Below are 15530 nucleotides of genomic sequence, written 5' to 3' on the forward strand. Positions count from 1 at the left end.
GAATGAAACAAAAAACCCATGAAAAGCATCTAGAATTAAGTGCTGTCAAGTAATTACGTATAGTAAATGAAGGGACTTTTATATTTGCTTCTGATTTCAATTATAAAAGCAAGCCAAAACACAGGTGGCTGTTTTGTGCTTCCAGTGATCCTACTAGAAACCCTCTCTCTCTCTTTTTTTAAAGAGTGTATTTATTTATTTATTTTTAGAGAAAGGAAGGGAGGGAGAAAGAGAGGGTGAGGAACATCAACGTGTGGTTTGCTTTTCACTTGCCCCCTATTAGGGACCTAGCCCGCAACCCAGGCATGTGCCCTGACTGGGAATCAAACCAGGGACTCTTTTGTTTGCAGCCAGGCACTCAGTCCACTGAGCCACACCAGCAAAGTAAACCCTCTCTTAAAGGTGGTTTTTCTGTACCTCCAAACCTGTATGGGCAATTTAGACAGGCAAGAACATGCTCCCCGTGTAGGAGCATAGGGGAAAAATATAGCCAGAAACTTGGAGCATATTCTGAAACAGGATAGTAAGAAGCTAGGAAAATACCTAGGCAAGTGGAATGCGGAAACAGACAAAATCCTTAAACAAGGCCAAACAATTTGACCAAACTACCAACAGCTTGTGAGTAGCAAAACCTTATCTTTCCTAACAAAGGGCACTTGAGAGTAAATGGTTTATAGTTCTCCTCAATGACCAGAGAATAAATAGTCTAAATCACTTGGTCAGGAAGATAGAGGACAGAGAACCAGGAAATAAATGTCATTTGTGCCAGCCAAACCCAAGGATGGATGAAGTCAGGGGAACAAATAGCAAAAACCTTATTATAGCCAGACAGACCCAGGGTAAAAGTAAAACAATAGTCCTGGCCTGGTAGCTCAGTTGGTTAAAGCATCATCCTGATATGCCAAAGCTGTGGGTTCAATCCCTGGTCAGGACACACATAACAATCTACCAATGAATGCCGAAATAAATGGAATGACAAATCAATATCCCCCTTCTCAAATAAATTAATATTTTTTTAAAACTATAAAGCTAAACAAAGAATAATCCCAAACTTTCCTATACTCTCTCTCGTTTTGATGCAGCAGCATTTTAAAAACCCCTGGAAAGGTGATGAATATTCCCCTTGACACCTTCCTCTAAAATTCTCACCCACGGAAGACAGATAAAAATATTCAAGACCAAAGATACCAGCATGGACTCTGTCTCTGGAGCACACCCATGACTTTTCTCAGGCAAGAAATTTTTCCTTTTCCTCTGAGTCCCAAGAAGATTTGCAACCAGGGAAGCACTGGGCAGCTGCAGCTCATCCTGAGCTTACCCCCTGAACCTGTCTCCAAGGCCTCCATTTACTCTGACTCTCAGTGACCTAACAGAAGCCCCACCTCGGCTTGCTTCCCTGTAACGCTTCTAGGGAAACAAAGAAGAGCATGGTCTAGGCTTCCTGCTGTTGTTTCCTCTACCCTAAGTCTTTCCTTTGTTTCACTGTTCCCAGCTTTAGGTAATGTACTCTCAAAATTACCTGAACTTATGTTGAGAAACTTTTCCTGCATAAAGTCAAAAACCCACACACGACCGGCTGGCCTAAGGCAGACCCACTCTAGGCCCAATCCTTGTCTGGTAACAATAATATAAAATATTTACATTTTCATATTTTCTTGAATGAGAAGTTTCAAATTTTATTATTATACAGATTGATAAATTCCAAAATTTTAAACACTTAACCCTTTCCCAGCATCATTATTTCAGGGTCTAGAGACAAAAAGAAATCACATCTTAGAAAGTATTTGGGTCATACGAAAAATGATGAGAGCCTCAAACCAGTTTTTGGATTTTGAAAAAGGCATTTTTACCACAGTCACTGCTATTACTATGTAACTAAGAAAGATGATATACAGACCTGCTTTTGAATGGTATATACATAACTTAAGGTATAGAATTGTCACTGTCCAAGGACCAGGTCTGGAACTGGTCTGTCTCAGGTGGGCCTAGAGTATGTGGGTTTTTGATCCCATTGTGTATGATGTTGGCAGCAGGTTTTTCGTGTATAGCCTTTATTATATTGAGGTATGCTCTCTCTATTCCCACTTTGCTGAGTGATTTTATCATAATGAGTGCTTGCTTTTATCAAATGCTTTTTCTGCATCTATTGACATGATCATGCGACTTTTGTCCTTTATTTTGTTTATGTGGTGGATCATACTTGATTCACAAACATTGTACCATCCTCGCATCCCTGGAATAAATCCCACCTGATCATGGTGTATGATCTTTTTAATATATTGCTGGATTTGGTTTGTTAGCATTTTGTTGAGGATTTTAAAATCTATGTTCATCAGAGATATTGGCCTGTAGTTTTCTTTGTTGTGTCTTTACCAGGTTTTTGGATTAGGATAACACTTGTCTCATAAAGAGTTTGTGGAGTCTTCCCTCTTCTTCTACTTTTTGGGAATAGTTTGAGAGAGATGAAGTTTACTTCTTCTTTTAATGGATGGTAAAATTTGCCTGTGAAGGCATCTGGTCCAGGGCTTTTATGTGCCAGGAGTTTTTTGATTGCTGGTCTAATCTCTCTAGTTGTTATCAGTCTTTTCAGGTCTTCTGCTTCTTCCTGAGTCAATTTTGAAAGCTTGTATGTTGCTAGAAATTTATCTGTTTCACCTAGGTTGTCCAGTTTCTTGGCATATAGTTGTTCATAGTAATTTCTTACAGTCTTTTGTATTTCTGTTGTATCATTGTTACTTTTCCTCTTTCATTTCTAATATTATTTATTTGAGTCCTCTTTTTTTTTTCTTGATGAGTCAGGTTGAGGATTTGTCCATTTTGTTTATCTTTTCAAAAAATCAGCTCCTGGATTCATTGATTCTTTGAATTTTTTCCCCCATTTTCTGCATCATTTAATTCTGCTCTGATCTTGATTATTTCCTTCTTCCTATTCCCTCTGGAATTCGTTTGTTGTTGTTTCTCTAGTTTTTTTAGATGTATGCTTAGGTTGTTTGTTGGAGATTTTTCTGTCTTCTTTAGATAGACCTGTATGCATTGAACTTCCTTTCAGGACTGCTTTTGCTGTGTCCCATAGGTTTTGAGACGTTGTGTGTCCCAGGTACTTTTTGATTTCTTCCTTGATCTCATTGTTAACTCATTCATTATTTATTAACAAATTATTTAGTCTCCATGCACTTGAATGTTATTGAGTTTTTTTTCCTTGAGGTTGACTTTCAGTTGCAAGCCATTGTGATCCCAGAAGATGCTTGATATGAATTTAAATTTCTTGAATTTGTTAAGGCTTATTTTGTGACTTACCAAGCGGCTTATCTTTGAACATGATCCTTGTACATTTGAGAAGAATGTATATTTTGCTTCTTTGTGAGGTAATATTCTATAAATATCTTAAGTCCCTTTGATCTAGTGTGTCATTTAATGCTATTATATTCTTGTTGAATTTTTGTTCAGAAGGCTGTCCATTGTTGACAGTAGGGTGTTAACATCCCCTACAATGACTGTATTGCTGTCAATTTCTTTCTTAAAATCCTCCAAGAATTTCTTTATATACTCATATTTAGGTGCTCCTATATTGGGTGCATATATGTTTACAAGGCTTATGTCCTCTCGTTGGACTACTCCCTTAAGTATTATATAGTAACTTTGTCTCTGAGGTGGCCTTAGTTTTGAAGTATTTTTTTTCTGATAATGGTATTGATACTCCAGCTTTTTTTTCCATGTCAATTTGCATGGAATATTTTCATTCATCTCTTCACTTTTAGCCTGTGTAAATATTTTGTTCTGAGGTGGGTCTCTTGTAGACAGCATATACGCAGGATGTGCTTTTTTAATCCATTCAGCTACTCTATATCTTTTGATTAGAACATTTAATTTATTTATAGTTAAGGTTATTATTGAAAGGTACTTATTCATTGCCTTTTTTTCCCTTTGTACCCATGTACCTCACTCTATTTATAATTCTTCTTAAAGTATCCCTTTAGCATCTCTTGCAATGCTGGTTTGGTGGAACGGTACTCCACGAGGCTTTTTTTTTTCTAATTTGGGAAACTTTATTTCATCTTTTGTTGAGAAACAAGCTGATAACTTTACTAGAGTTCTTTTGTAAATAACTAAATGTTTCACTCTTGCTAACTTTAAAATTATCTCTTTGTCTTTAAATTTTGCCATTTTAATTGTGATGTATCTTGGTGGTGGTCTTTTTGGGTTTATCTTGACTGGGACTCTCTGTGCTTCCTGAACTTGCAGGACTCTCTCCCTAATGAAATTAGGGAAGTTTTCTGCCATTATTTCTCCAAACAGGTTTTCTATGCTGTGCTCTGTCCTTCTCTTCCTTGAATCCCTATGATGCTAAGATTGTTATATTTCGTGTTGTCTCAAAACTCTATTAAACATTTTTATTTTTCTTGAATCCTTTTTCATTCTGTTTCTCTGATCGGGTGTGTTTTTTTCCTATCTTGTCATCCAACTCACTGATTTGATCCTCTGCTTCGTCCAGTCTGCTTTTATCTCTTCCTACTGTGCTCTTCATTTCTGACATTGCATTCTTCATTCCCAACTGGTTCTTATTCAAGGTTTCTATGTCATTTTTCATGCTGACATAGTTTGCACTAAGTTCCTTGTAGTTCTCACTAAGTTTTTTGAGCAGTCTTATAACCATTACTTTGAACTTCTGATAAATTGCTTGCCTCTGTTTAATTTAGTTCTTTTTCTGGAGATTCCTCTTTTTCTTTCCTTTGGAGGTTGTTTCTGTGTCTCACCATTTTAGTTGTCTCTTTATGTTTGTTTGTACATGTTAGATTGATCTGCTTTGATCCCTGTCTTGTGGAGTGGCCTTATGTGTTAGGAGTCTTGTGGCACCCAGTGGTTCAGACTCCATGATCTCCTGATGTGGATGCTCTAGAAATACCCTCTGTGTGGGTTATGTGCACTCTGCTGTTGTATGTGTACCCTGATTGCTATTGGCTTATTCAGTGGTGGGAACTGCTTTCTGGCTGGTTAAGAGTCTCAATCTCTACCATGTCTTATGCACTGTTGTATAGAGGCTGGCAGAACAAAGCAAAACAACACTAAAACAAGCAACTTCCTCCTCCTCCAACAACAGCATTATCACTGACAAGGGAGCAGAGAATACTTAAAATAGAAAGATAAGTGGAATAGTAGAGAAAGGGGAAAAGGAAAAAGAATATGAGAAGACCAAAGGAAAGAAAAGTGATTTTGAGAGGAGAAAGGGGAAGAGAACTAATGCTAGTAATGAACTGAAAGAGAAAAACAGGGAAAAGGAACAAAAAAAGTAACATAAATAATAAGAGAGAGGAAAGCAGCAATGGAGTAATCGAAGGTAAGAGTAAAATAGGAGATGTGAAAGAAAAAATAGAGCACCACAAATGGGAGAGAAAAGGTGATTTAAAAAATAATAAAAAGGTTATGAAAAGAAAAAATAGCAAATATAATGAAAACAGAACCAAGTGGATTGGTTTCAGCAGCATTTGGTGCTTGCCTGCTGGCTTCTCCCTTTGGATGCTGCTCCAATGTCTGAGTTTGGTGTGAGTCATTGTTAGGTGCTGTCCATGTCTGGCCCTTGGCAGCCTTTTAGAGGCTACAAGTTATCCACCATGTGTGGCTGATTCGTCTGGGCTTGGCTAGTCCCAGGGTGGGCCAAGTTGCTTTGCAAAGCTGGCTTTTATTACCACTGTGTCTAGCGGTATATCAGTAAAGGCCCTAAGTCGCCACAGGATCCACCTCTGCCTTGAGAGTGTTTCTAGGTGTGTGTTGGATCCCCAGTCAGGGCACATACAGGAGGCAACCAAACAGTGACTCTCTCTCACAACATCAGTTCTCTCTGTCTTTCTCAATTCAATAGAATATATCCTGGATGTATCAGTCACCTTTCAAAGCTCATATCATCCTGATGGGGTGGGGGAAGGGAGGGAACAGTCCAGCAGAAAAACAACATAGGATGTTATGTGGGATGTTAGTGCTGCCTCCACAGCCAGTACCACCTCAGCTGCCTTTCTCTGCCCCTGTTGCTCCCAGCTCGTTGGCCATTCTGCAGCCTCCTCAGTCAGACTCTGTCTGTCTCTCAGTTCCAGCAGCACCCAGGGCCAGTGAGGTGACAGTTTTTTCCCCCAGAAAATAACACATTCCCCAGACAGCTCCCAGCAGTTGGGGTGTGTGACCCGGCCTGGTGCAGAGGGCACGGCGGTGAGACTGGGGGCCAGAGAACAGCCGCTTCAACAGCTTCTTCTGAAGGATTTTGTAAATTTCACAAACTGATGCATGCTCCAAACCTACAGAAGCACCATGCTGGGCAGCAGTAGTGGCTGCTCCGCCAGGAGATCCAGACCACCTGGCCCTGAGCACCCACACAGCCAGACACATACATGCATGCATGCTCGCCGTGTACACACTCACTCACACATGCTCTCACACACACTCAACTAGTTTTTCAAGTTGTTTGCTCTGTAGTTTAGCTGCAAGACTGGTTCAGGGCTGGAAGCAAGTGGACACAGCTTCCAGCTACTCTGCAGTTACCTTGGAACCTGGTTTTAACAGTCTTGATGAAACATGCATACTGGTCAGATATTTTGCATATATTTTTCTTCAGTTTGGATTTAACTGATGTGTTCTCCATGGTTTTACAATGGTTATAGGTTATTTGGAGAAAGGCCATAGAGGTAAAAAGCCTTTTTCATCACATATCAAGTATTTCTACTATAAACATGTTTTTATTGCTGATAATGTTAACTAGATAGGGTAGTGTTTGTCAGGTGACTCTGCTGCCAAGTTACTCTTCCCTCTCCATCCTACCCTAAACCCTTTCATATTCTTCAGAATGAAATCACACTCTGAATCCCACACTTAAAGGATGAGATGGGAGTTACATATCATTAGATGGAATTTTTCTGTAAAAGATATTTATCTCTTCTCCTGAACTTAATTATCTAGTCAATGATTTGTTTACATCAGCATGGAATTACGGATACTGATTTTCTGCTATGGGTTATAATTCAGGACTGCTTTACTTATTTTGTTGCCCAAATTGAATTCTCAGGTATTTTATTCATTAAAAAAAAACTCTATTGCAGGATTCAAATCATGTGTGATTACAACCCTCATAATGAAATGCTTAATGAGCATTTCCTAATCTTAACATGGTATAAATTAATCAGTTAGTCAAAAAGAATTTATTAAGTGCTTCTAAATATCTAACACTTGGCCTGAAAGCATTATTCAGGAAATTTAATTGTTAGAGAACTGTAAATATTAGGTAACCAGAAATCTTTAGCATTCTTGGGAGCATAGAAGAGTGGCTATCCCTGTGTACCTCACCACATGGTACTATCCAAGTTCCTCATTGTCTCCAGTCCATGCTAACTTTAAGATCAGCTCAGAAAAAATGCCAATGAATCTCAGGGGGACTGAAGTTTCTGTTAGATCTCAATCCTCTTTCTTCTCCAATGAAGTTACAGAAATGTCTGGATGAGCTGTGGGGAAATTCAATGGGTCCAAATTTCAATCAGTCTAATTTAGAATATGTTGGTTTACTAAGAACTGCAGTCAGAAAGATACATGAGTTGATTCTTATTTAGGTACATGTGAACAACACCAACTACGAGTTTTACAAATTATAAAATCAAAAGGTGTTAATATACACTTTAATGTTAAATTTTAAAAAATTGTGACTAAGTGGGTATTGAAGAAATAACAATTACAACTCAGTTGTAGAACAACCATCATTCAGAAAATCTAGCTATATAAAGAAGAAGCTACATGGAAACTGGTAGGAGGGATGGAGATGCAGAACGGGTTAGTCTCACAACCATGTGTGGCACATAAAAGCTGCTTAAGAGTGAGGGGTCCTGACCCCAACCAGGCTTCCGAGCCCAGGGTTCCAGTCCTGAGGGGAGGCTTCCCCATGAGTTCTGGCTGTAAAAACCAGCAAGGATTGTGGCTGACTGAGATGAAGGCTTCCAGAGACCTGGACATTCCTCCTAAAAGGCCCAAGCACTGACTCATTCTCTTCAGCCACTCTCAACTCCTGCATGGGGGCAGCAGATTGAAAAGGACCAGAGGCATGGGGAAGAACCGAATTGTTTGACAACAGGAGAGAACAAGAGGGGTAGCTTTCTCCATGATAGAAGGATGGGCAGCGGATTTTGCTCCTTTGCTAAACCCTCCTGACACAGAGCTGCCAGGTGGGTGCTGCATCTAAATGTCTGTCCACCTGGCTCACAGCTATCCCCACCCTGGTGATTCCCTAAGACCCCACCTCATCCAATCTTTGGGCCCACTCAAGTGTCTCCAATAGCCCATGCTTCAGATTTTCCTAAAGAATCTCTCAAACAGGCAGCACCTGTCCTCTCTATACCCTTTGCCCTTGCTATGTGGCCCCAGGCCCGACACAAGCAGCAGCCACACTTAGTTGGCAGCTTGGCCTCTCCTGGGCCCCTCCAGACCCAGCACAAGTACTAGTCATCTGCAGATCTCTCTTTAGCTCATGCCAGGTGGCCCTCGGCTGGACACAGGTCATGCAAGACTTTGCATCTCCCAGGAGGCCCCAAAGCCTGTGAACCCAGTGGAGAGTTTCAGACCCCACAGTGTTACAATCTAACCACCTCTACAAGAGACACACAAAACGGGAAGTTTCATTGGGCACCAAAGTATCGTGGAAGTGAGTCTTATTCCATGGGGTTGACCCCTGCGCAGCAGCACCTTTGCTGCAGTTGCAGCTGGTCCTAAGTACGAATTGACACTGGAGTCAATTCCACTTGCCTCCATGAACAATGAAGGCTCAGCTACAAGAGGAGGATGTACACAGCTGCACAGGGAGGTGACCTATGGGACCCAGCATGACTGAGCCCTACAGGACAACAACTACATAAGGCCACTCTACCATATCTGGGAGATGATGCAGCTCTATCGAATACATAGAAAAAATGCAGGGAGGCAGTCAAAATGAGGAGACAAAGAAACAGGTCTTAAATGAAGGAAAAGGAAGAATCTCCATAAAAAGAACAAAATGAAATGGAGGCAAGCAAACTACCAGATACAGAATTCAAAACAATGGTCATCAGGATACTCAAGAAATTTGGCGAGGACTTCGACAGCATAAATAATGATGTGGAAACTGCAGAAAAAGAAAGAAAGAAAGATATGACAGACACACTAACTGAAATGAAGAGTAAATTACAGGGAATAAACAGTAGATGAAGCAGAGGATAAAATCAACAATTTGGAATATAGGGAAGCTGAAAACACAAAATAGGAACAGCAAAAGAAAAAGAATCCAGAAATGAGGATAGTATACGGAGCTTCGGTGACAATGTGAAGTATACTAGAATTTGTATGATGGGGGTGCCAGGAGAAGAGGGCAGGGAATTGAAAACCAATTTGAAAAAACAATGATGGAAAACTTCCTTAACCTGGTGAAGAAAATAGGCATACAAGTCTAGGAAGCATAGAAGGCCCCAGACAAGAGGAACCCAAAGAGGCCCACACCAAGACACATCATAATAAAAATGCAAAGGTTAGGGCAAAGAGAGAATATTAAAAGCATCAGGAGAAGAACAGTTACTTGCCTACAAAGGAGTTCACATAAGACTGTCTGCTGATTTCTCAACAGAAACTTTGCAGGCCATACGGGACTGGCAAGAAATATTTAAACTGATGAAAAGCAAAGACCTACGACCAAGATTACTCTACTCAGCAAAGCTATTATTTAAAAGAGAAGGAGAGATAAAGAGTTTTCTAAACAAGGAAAAGCAAAAAAAATTCATCAACACCAAACTAATATTACAAGAAATGTTAAAGGGTCTTCTGTAAGAAGAAGAATAAAAATGACTACAAATATGAGCAATAAAATGACAATAACTCCATATACATCAGCAATTACTTTAAATGAAAAAGGCTTAAATGCTCCAATGAAAAGACACCTGGTGACTGAATGGGTAACAGAACAAGACCCTTATATATGCTGCCTACGGGATCCTTCAGATTGAAAAACACACGCAGGCTGAAAGTAAGGAGATGAATAAAGGTATTTCATAAAAACAGAAACAAAACAAAACAAAAAAATCTGGGATAGTGACACTTATGACAGACAAGCATGAACTTTAAAGCAAAGGTTATACTGGGTGAAAAAGACAAAGGGATCAAGCAAACAAATACCTCATAGACACAGACAACAGCATGACGATTACCAGAGAGGATAGTGGGTAAGGGGAGGTAGAAGAGGGTATGGGGGGATAAATCATGGTGGAAGGAGACTTGACTTGGGGTGTTGGACACACCATACAATACACAGATGATGTCTTTTAGATTGTACACCTGAAACCTATGTAAGTTTATTAACTGATGTCACCCAAGGAAATTTAATTTAAAAATAAAAACCAAACCAAACCAAAAACAAAGACTAAAGAAAGAGACAAAGAAGGATCCAGCAACTCCACTTCTGGACATTTACTGAAAGAAACCCAAAACACTAAATGAAATGACACATGCATGCCTGTGTTTCTTGTAGCATTATTTACAATAAATAGCCAAGGTGTGGAAGCAACCTCAATGTCCATCGATAGATGAATGGAGATAGAAGTGGAGCATATATAGAATAGAATACAATTTAGTAATAAAAAGCATTGAAATCTTGCTATCTGCAACATCCTGGATGGACTTAGAAAGTGTGATGCTAAGGGAAACAAGTGAGACAGAAAGACAAATGCCAGATGATTTCACTTATAGGTGGAATCTAAAAACATAAACAAGCAGAACTGAAACAGATGCACAGCGACAAAGAACATTTTGATGGTGGACAGATGGAAGAGAGGTTGAGGGGGGGAGTGAAAAGAGTGAAGGGATTAAGAAGTACATTTAGTAGTGACAGAATAGTCATGGGGATGTGAAGTACAGCATAGGGAATATAGTTAATAAAATCGTAAGAACTATAAATGGTGTCAGATGGGTTCTAAATTTATCGGGGTGAGCACTTCGTAAGATATATAAATGTTCAATCACACAGTTATATATCCGAAACTAATATAATATTGTATGTCATCTTTAATTAAAAAAAGAAAGGAAGAACAATTGTTGCCTTTAGTGATTGAGATTCTGCTTATCAGCTCTACCCTACGAAGACTTAATATTTTTAAGACTCTCCAGTATTTGTATGACACTTAACTATGTTATGACTCTCTTTTAAAAAATAATATGTTTACTTACTCCAGAAGCTTTTATTTTGAAAAATTATACTATTGAACAGGGAGTTCAAAAATCCCTACTTTTTTAATAAAGAGTAAGAAAAACCCCCATATTTAATTCTCCTTAGATTAATTGACCTTGTAGGTTAGGAATTACAGCTGTAGTAATCTACTGAAGAACCACAGTGAATTTTGTATGATCTTGCATGTCCTCTGATTGAGAGAAGAAAGCCTTGGCTGTTAAAAATAAATATGATGTAGGAAAAAATTACCAATAGACTGCAGAGAAATAGGGGACATAAGTGAAAACAACAGTTTATATAAAAATAATTGTTCTTCCATCCCTTGTTTTTGTTTTGTTTTATTGGCTAATACTGTATTTTCAAACCTTTAGTTCACAGAATGTAAATTCATTACATTTTATATATGACATTCAAGTGTAAATAACACTTATCAGAAGTATTTTTAGACATATGATCAATTCAGATATAGCCCAAATTTACATTAGAATAAGGGAAACCCTAAATTAAGCCATTTTGCAGAAAATGAAAAGAATCAGGAAGAAAATAATAGGTGTAATTATGCCTCTGAATTTACTTATTTATTTTTTAGTTATTTCTCCCATGATTTTCAAAGTTTATGCATATACTAAAATTACTACTAAACAGGAAAAAAGCTAGCATTAAAACATTGGAATGTTCGTTTAGCTTTAATGAGCTCCTAAGTTAAACTACATGGGTGTTCTACATCATTCCCAGCGATTACAGCTTTGTGTAATATTTGCAAAAGAAGAACAACAAGGAGAAGAAGAAAAAGAACAAAATAAAAAGGTAATATCATGAAAATTCATTCGTGTCCTTATATCGAGATCTGAATAATCACATGAACCTGACTATAACCTTTCACATGACTCCTTCTAATGTAATACAAAAAAAAAGTTGAGAAGTGGTGAGAAGAAAGGCTTAATCTCTAATACCAGGTCGGGCACAAGTCAACACCTGTTTGTGTGTGGTTGGTAGGGTAATAATATGGGTGTAATGATTTCTAGTTTTCATTTGAGTATTTTACCTAAAATTTCACATGGTGTGCTTGAGTGTGACAACGCTATGTTACCGAAATACATGCTTATGATCTTGTAATAAAAATATTTTGTAATAAAACAAGGGTGGTATTTGTGCCAGACCGTGCATGTTAGGAACACCTTTCTTAGACCTCAGTTCGTAATTTCAGTGTAGACCCCTTCATTTGCTGCTCATAGTGCATATCAAATTTTTCATTCAGGGCAACTGTGAAGTGATTTTTCCAGTCTCCTGTAATCCCTGTAACAAAAGGAAAAGACCGATAAGTATTGTGTCTTCAAGCCAGAATCACAAAGTTTTCTAATATTCATCACTTTCATGAACACCTCATCAAATTTTGCTCCTGTAACCCTCAATTATAGTCATAAAATGTATTCCATAAATAATATACATATTTGAGCCTGCAAAGAAGAATTTGTTGTGACTGTCACAACAACAACACACAGCAAATTTCTTTCTCTGGCTCTTCCCTCTAACGCTACTTCATTGAGGTTTTTTTCCCCTCCAATTTCCTCTCTAATGTCGGGGCTTCCTCCTAAGATGTGGTCCACATTTTACCCATGTCCATCTTCATGCCAATAACACCCACATGCAGATTTACACTTCCATATCCATCCGTCTACATAATAGTGCCACCTGAATTCCATACAAGTATCCTAAATTCAACTAGTTCAAAATTTAATTCATTTTCTTCCTCACCAAATAGTGTTTTCTTTTCCATAATCTGATTAGTGGAAATACCAGGTAGCCAAGGCATAAACTTGGACGTTGTCCCTTCAATCCTACATCTAACTTTTTATTCACACTCAGGTTTTCTTCATACTCATTGCCTTTTCTCTAATTCTACTGCCACTGAGAAGTTCCTCAGCATTTCTCACCTGGCTTATTACAATAGTCTAGCAGGCCCTTTTCTTTGGCTTTCTGTCACATCCAACCCTGTCCTGGCAGAAGGAAGTCACCCTGTATTTTAAACCAGTCAATAGTTCACTTTCCCAGTTTAGTCAAGAAGTTTACCTCGAGAAGCTCTACTTTCCCAGTGAAATAACCCCAAAAGCAAAGAAAGAGAAAATAGGGTTGGCCAAAAAGTTCATTTGTTCCTCTCAGTAAGATGGCTCTAGTAGTGCTTAGTTGTCCTTAACTTTATTTGAAATACTTTTGTTAGACTGTATTGTGACAGCTGTCATACTGGAGTGCATTTAAAAAAACAACAACATTGGTGACTTTCTGTGTAGCCATTTTAATTTGAAGATGGAAGAAGATATATAACATTTCCAGCATATTATGCTTTATTATTTCAAGAAGGTAAAAACACAACTGAAACATAAAAAAAGAAGAAGAAGATTTGTGCAGTGTATGGAGAAGGTGCTGTGACTCATCGAACCTGTCCAAAGTGGTTTGCAAAGTTTCACGTTGCAGATTTCTCCCATTAAGATGCCCCACAGCCTGGTAGACTGGTTGAAGTTGATGACAATCAAATCCAGACATTAACTGAGAACAATCAATGTTCTACCATGTTGGACATAGCCAATGTGCTCAAAATATCCAACTCAATAAAGGTACTGATGAAAGTGAAAAAATCTGTCTCTTCTTTTATGGAAAAAATTAAATGGTCTTTTCGGCCAACCCAGTATAAATTCTGGTTAGGTCTGAGGGTATAGCAGTAAGCAGCCCTTTATAATAATGATAATTAAATTCCAGAGTTTATCTTAAAAATACATATGGACACTTTGGGAAGGAAGACAGATAATCAGAGAAAGGGATCATTAAAATATAATCTGCATGTTAACTCTCTTTTTCAGGGGCTCCCTGTTTTCACCCAGTGGCAGATTTCTTATTCCTACTACTTAAAAAATTCCCTGCCTTTCTCACTGAGAATTTAGAGCACATGATTTTCTCTAGTCCACTTATGGGAAAAGAAAACATTTTTTCACATATCAAAAAGAGCAGATGTCCCCGTATTCTGTATATCCTACAAGTCTTTGAGTTTACAAACTGAGTACATCTCATCAGACCATGCCTCTTCTCAACAGAAAGTCCCTTCACTTTTGATATTTGATATTCTTGCTAAGCAGAGCCATATTTATACATATTTTTAAGGGCTTTGAAACAGTATTTCTTAAAACAGCTTTATTGAGGTTTAATTGATATATAAAGAACTGTACATATTTATGTACATACAATTTGATGAGTTTGGACATTTGCCACTTAGTCTCCAAAGAGGTCTACCATTTGGTCAAGGGAAAGCTTACTAATTGTTCTAAGCTTGTTCCTTCATCTCAAAATGAGATAATAATAGAAGCTCTCTCCTGATTCTCTGATAAAACTTTAAAGATAGTATTTTAAACTTATATTTGTTTATTAACGTACATAGCACAGCACCAAGGCACATAGGCTTAGTAAATGGTAGCGAGCAGAGTGTGGAATAAGTGCTGGGGCTGAGGCTGCAGTGGATGCCAGTCATTCTTAATATAATATGCTACATGCACTAAATAATCACCAAGTAGTAACAATTTATTAGTAGTAGTATTCCTAATGTTTTATGTCTCTGAGGAAATAGCAACACAATGAAGAGATCCTTCAAATATGAAACGGATGCTGAAGAAAAGAAGCTGAGTCCCCAGGCCTAGATAAGCCTCAATAGATGTGTGTGTGTAACTATTTCAGCTGGTAATTTCTTACAGCAATAGAGGCAAATCACGTGACTATCTTACCCTTTCTCATGAAGGGAGTTATTTTATGATTCATGATGTAATCTGGCAGTGTTGTGTAATTGGTAGATGGATTGTTTTTCATCTCTTGGAATGAAGTATGCTGTACAATCTTGTCCACAAGCTCCCTTGAGGGCTTCCTTCCTAGAAATTGTATCAATTTTAGCACCTCTCTTTCAATATCCTAGAAAGAAAAAAATATTTTGAAGATTCAAATACTAAAATTGAATACATTATCACTTGGATTAAAAGAAGAGAGAGGGGGGAAAAAAAACCCTCTTGGTCCCCCACCCCACCCCACCCCTACACATTTTGGAATTGGGCCTCTAATGAGGAAAAATACTTCCTAGAAAAGTGGTATCTTTTAAGCTTTTCTAAACACAATTTTTCTCAGCCATAAAATGAGCATAAAAGATTTTTCACACCATATACTTTCGTACATACCATGTACAAATTACCTCTTTATGATACCATATATAAAAATAAATTCAGGTAAGACCTGAAACCATAAAACCTCAAGGAGAAAACATAGGCAGTAAACTCTCTGACATTGG

The 15530-nt window shown here is 38.2% G+C and overlaps 1 protein-coding gene across 1 annotated transcript in view; it reads right to left on the reverse strand.

Moving 5' to 3' along the window:
- Positions 1-11538: 11538 nt before the first annotated feature.
- LOC129083690 (sulfotransferase 1E1-like) overlaps positions 11539-15530 on the reverse strand; it is a 28613-nt gene continuing 24621 nt past the window's right edge. Inside the window, exons 7-8 of the mRNA XM_054589595.1 lie at positions 14980-15160; positions 11539-12508 (exon numbers count right to left, since the gene is read on the reverse strand). Of these exons, the coding sequence (XP_054445570.1) occupies positions 12396-12508; positions 14980-15160 (294 nt within the window). The 3' untranslated portion in view covers positions 11539-12395. The remainder of the gene's footprint in view (positions 12509-14979; positions 15161-15530) is intronic.

This window comes from Pteronotus mesoamericanus, unplaced genomic scaffold (assembly GCF_021234165.1).
Source record: "Pteronotus mesoamericanus isolate MK-2021 breed Mesoamerican mustached bat unplaced genomic scaffold, CSHL_Meso_final contig_130, whole genome shotgun sequence".
NCBI classification, from domain to species: domain Eukaryota; kingdom Metazoa; phylum Chordata; class Mammalia; order Chiroptera; family Mormoopidae; genus Pteronotus; species Pteronotus mesoamericanus.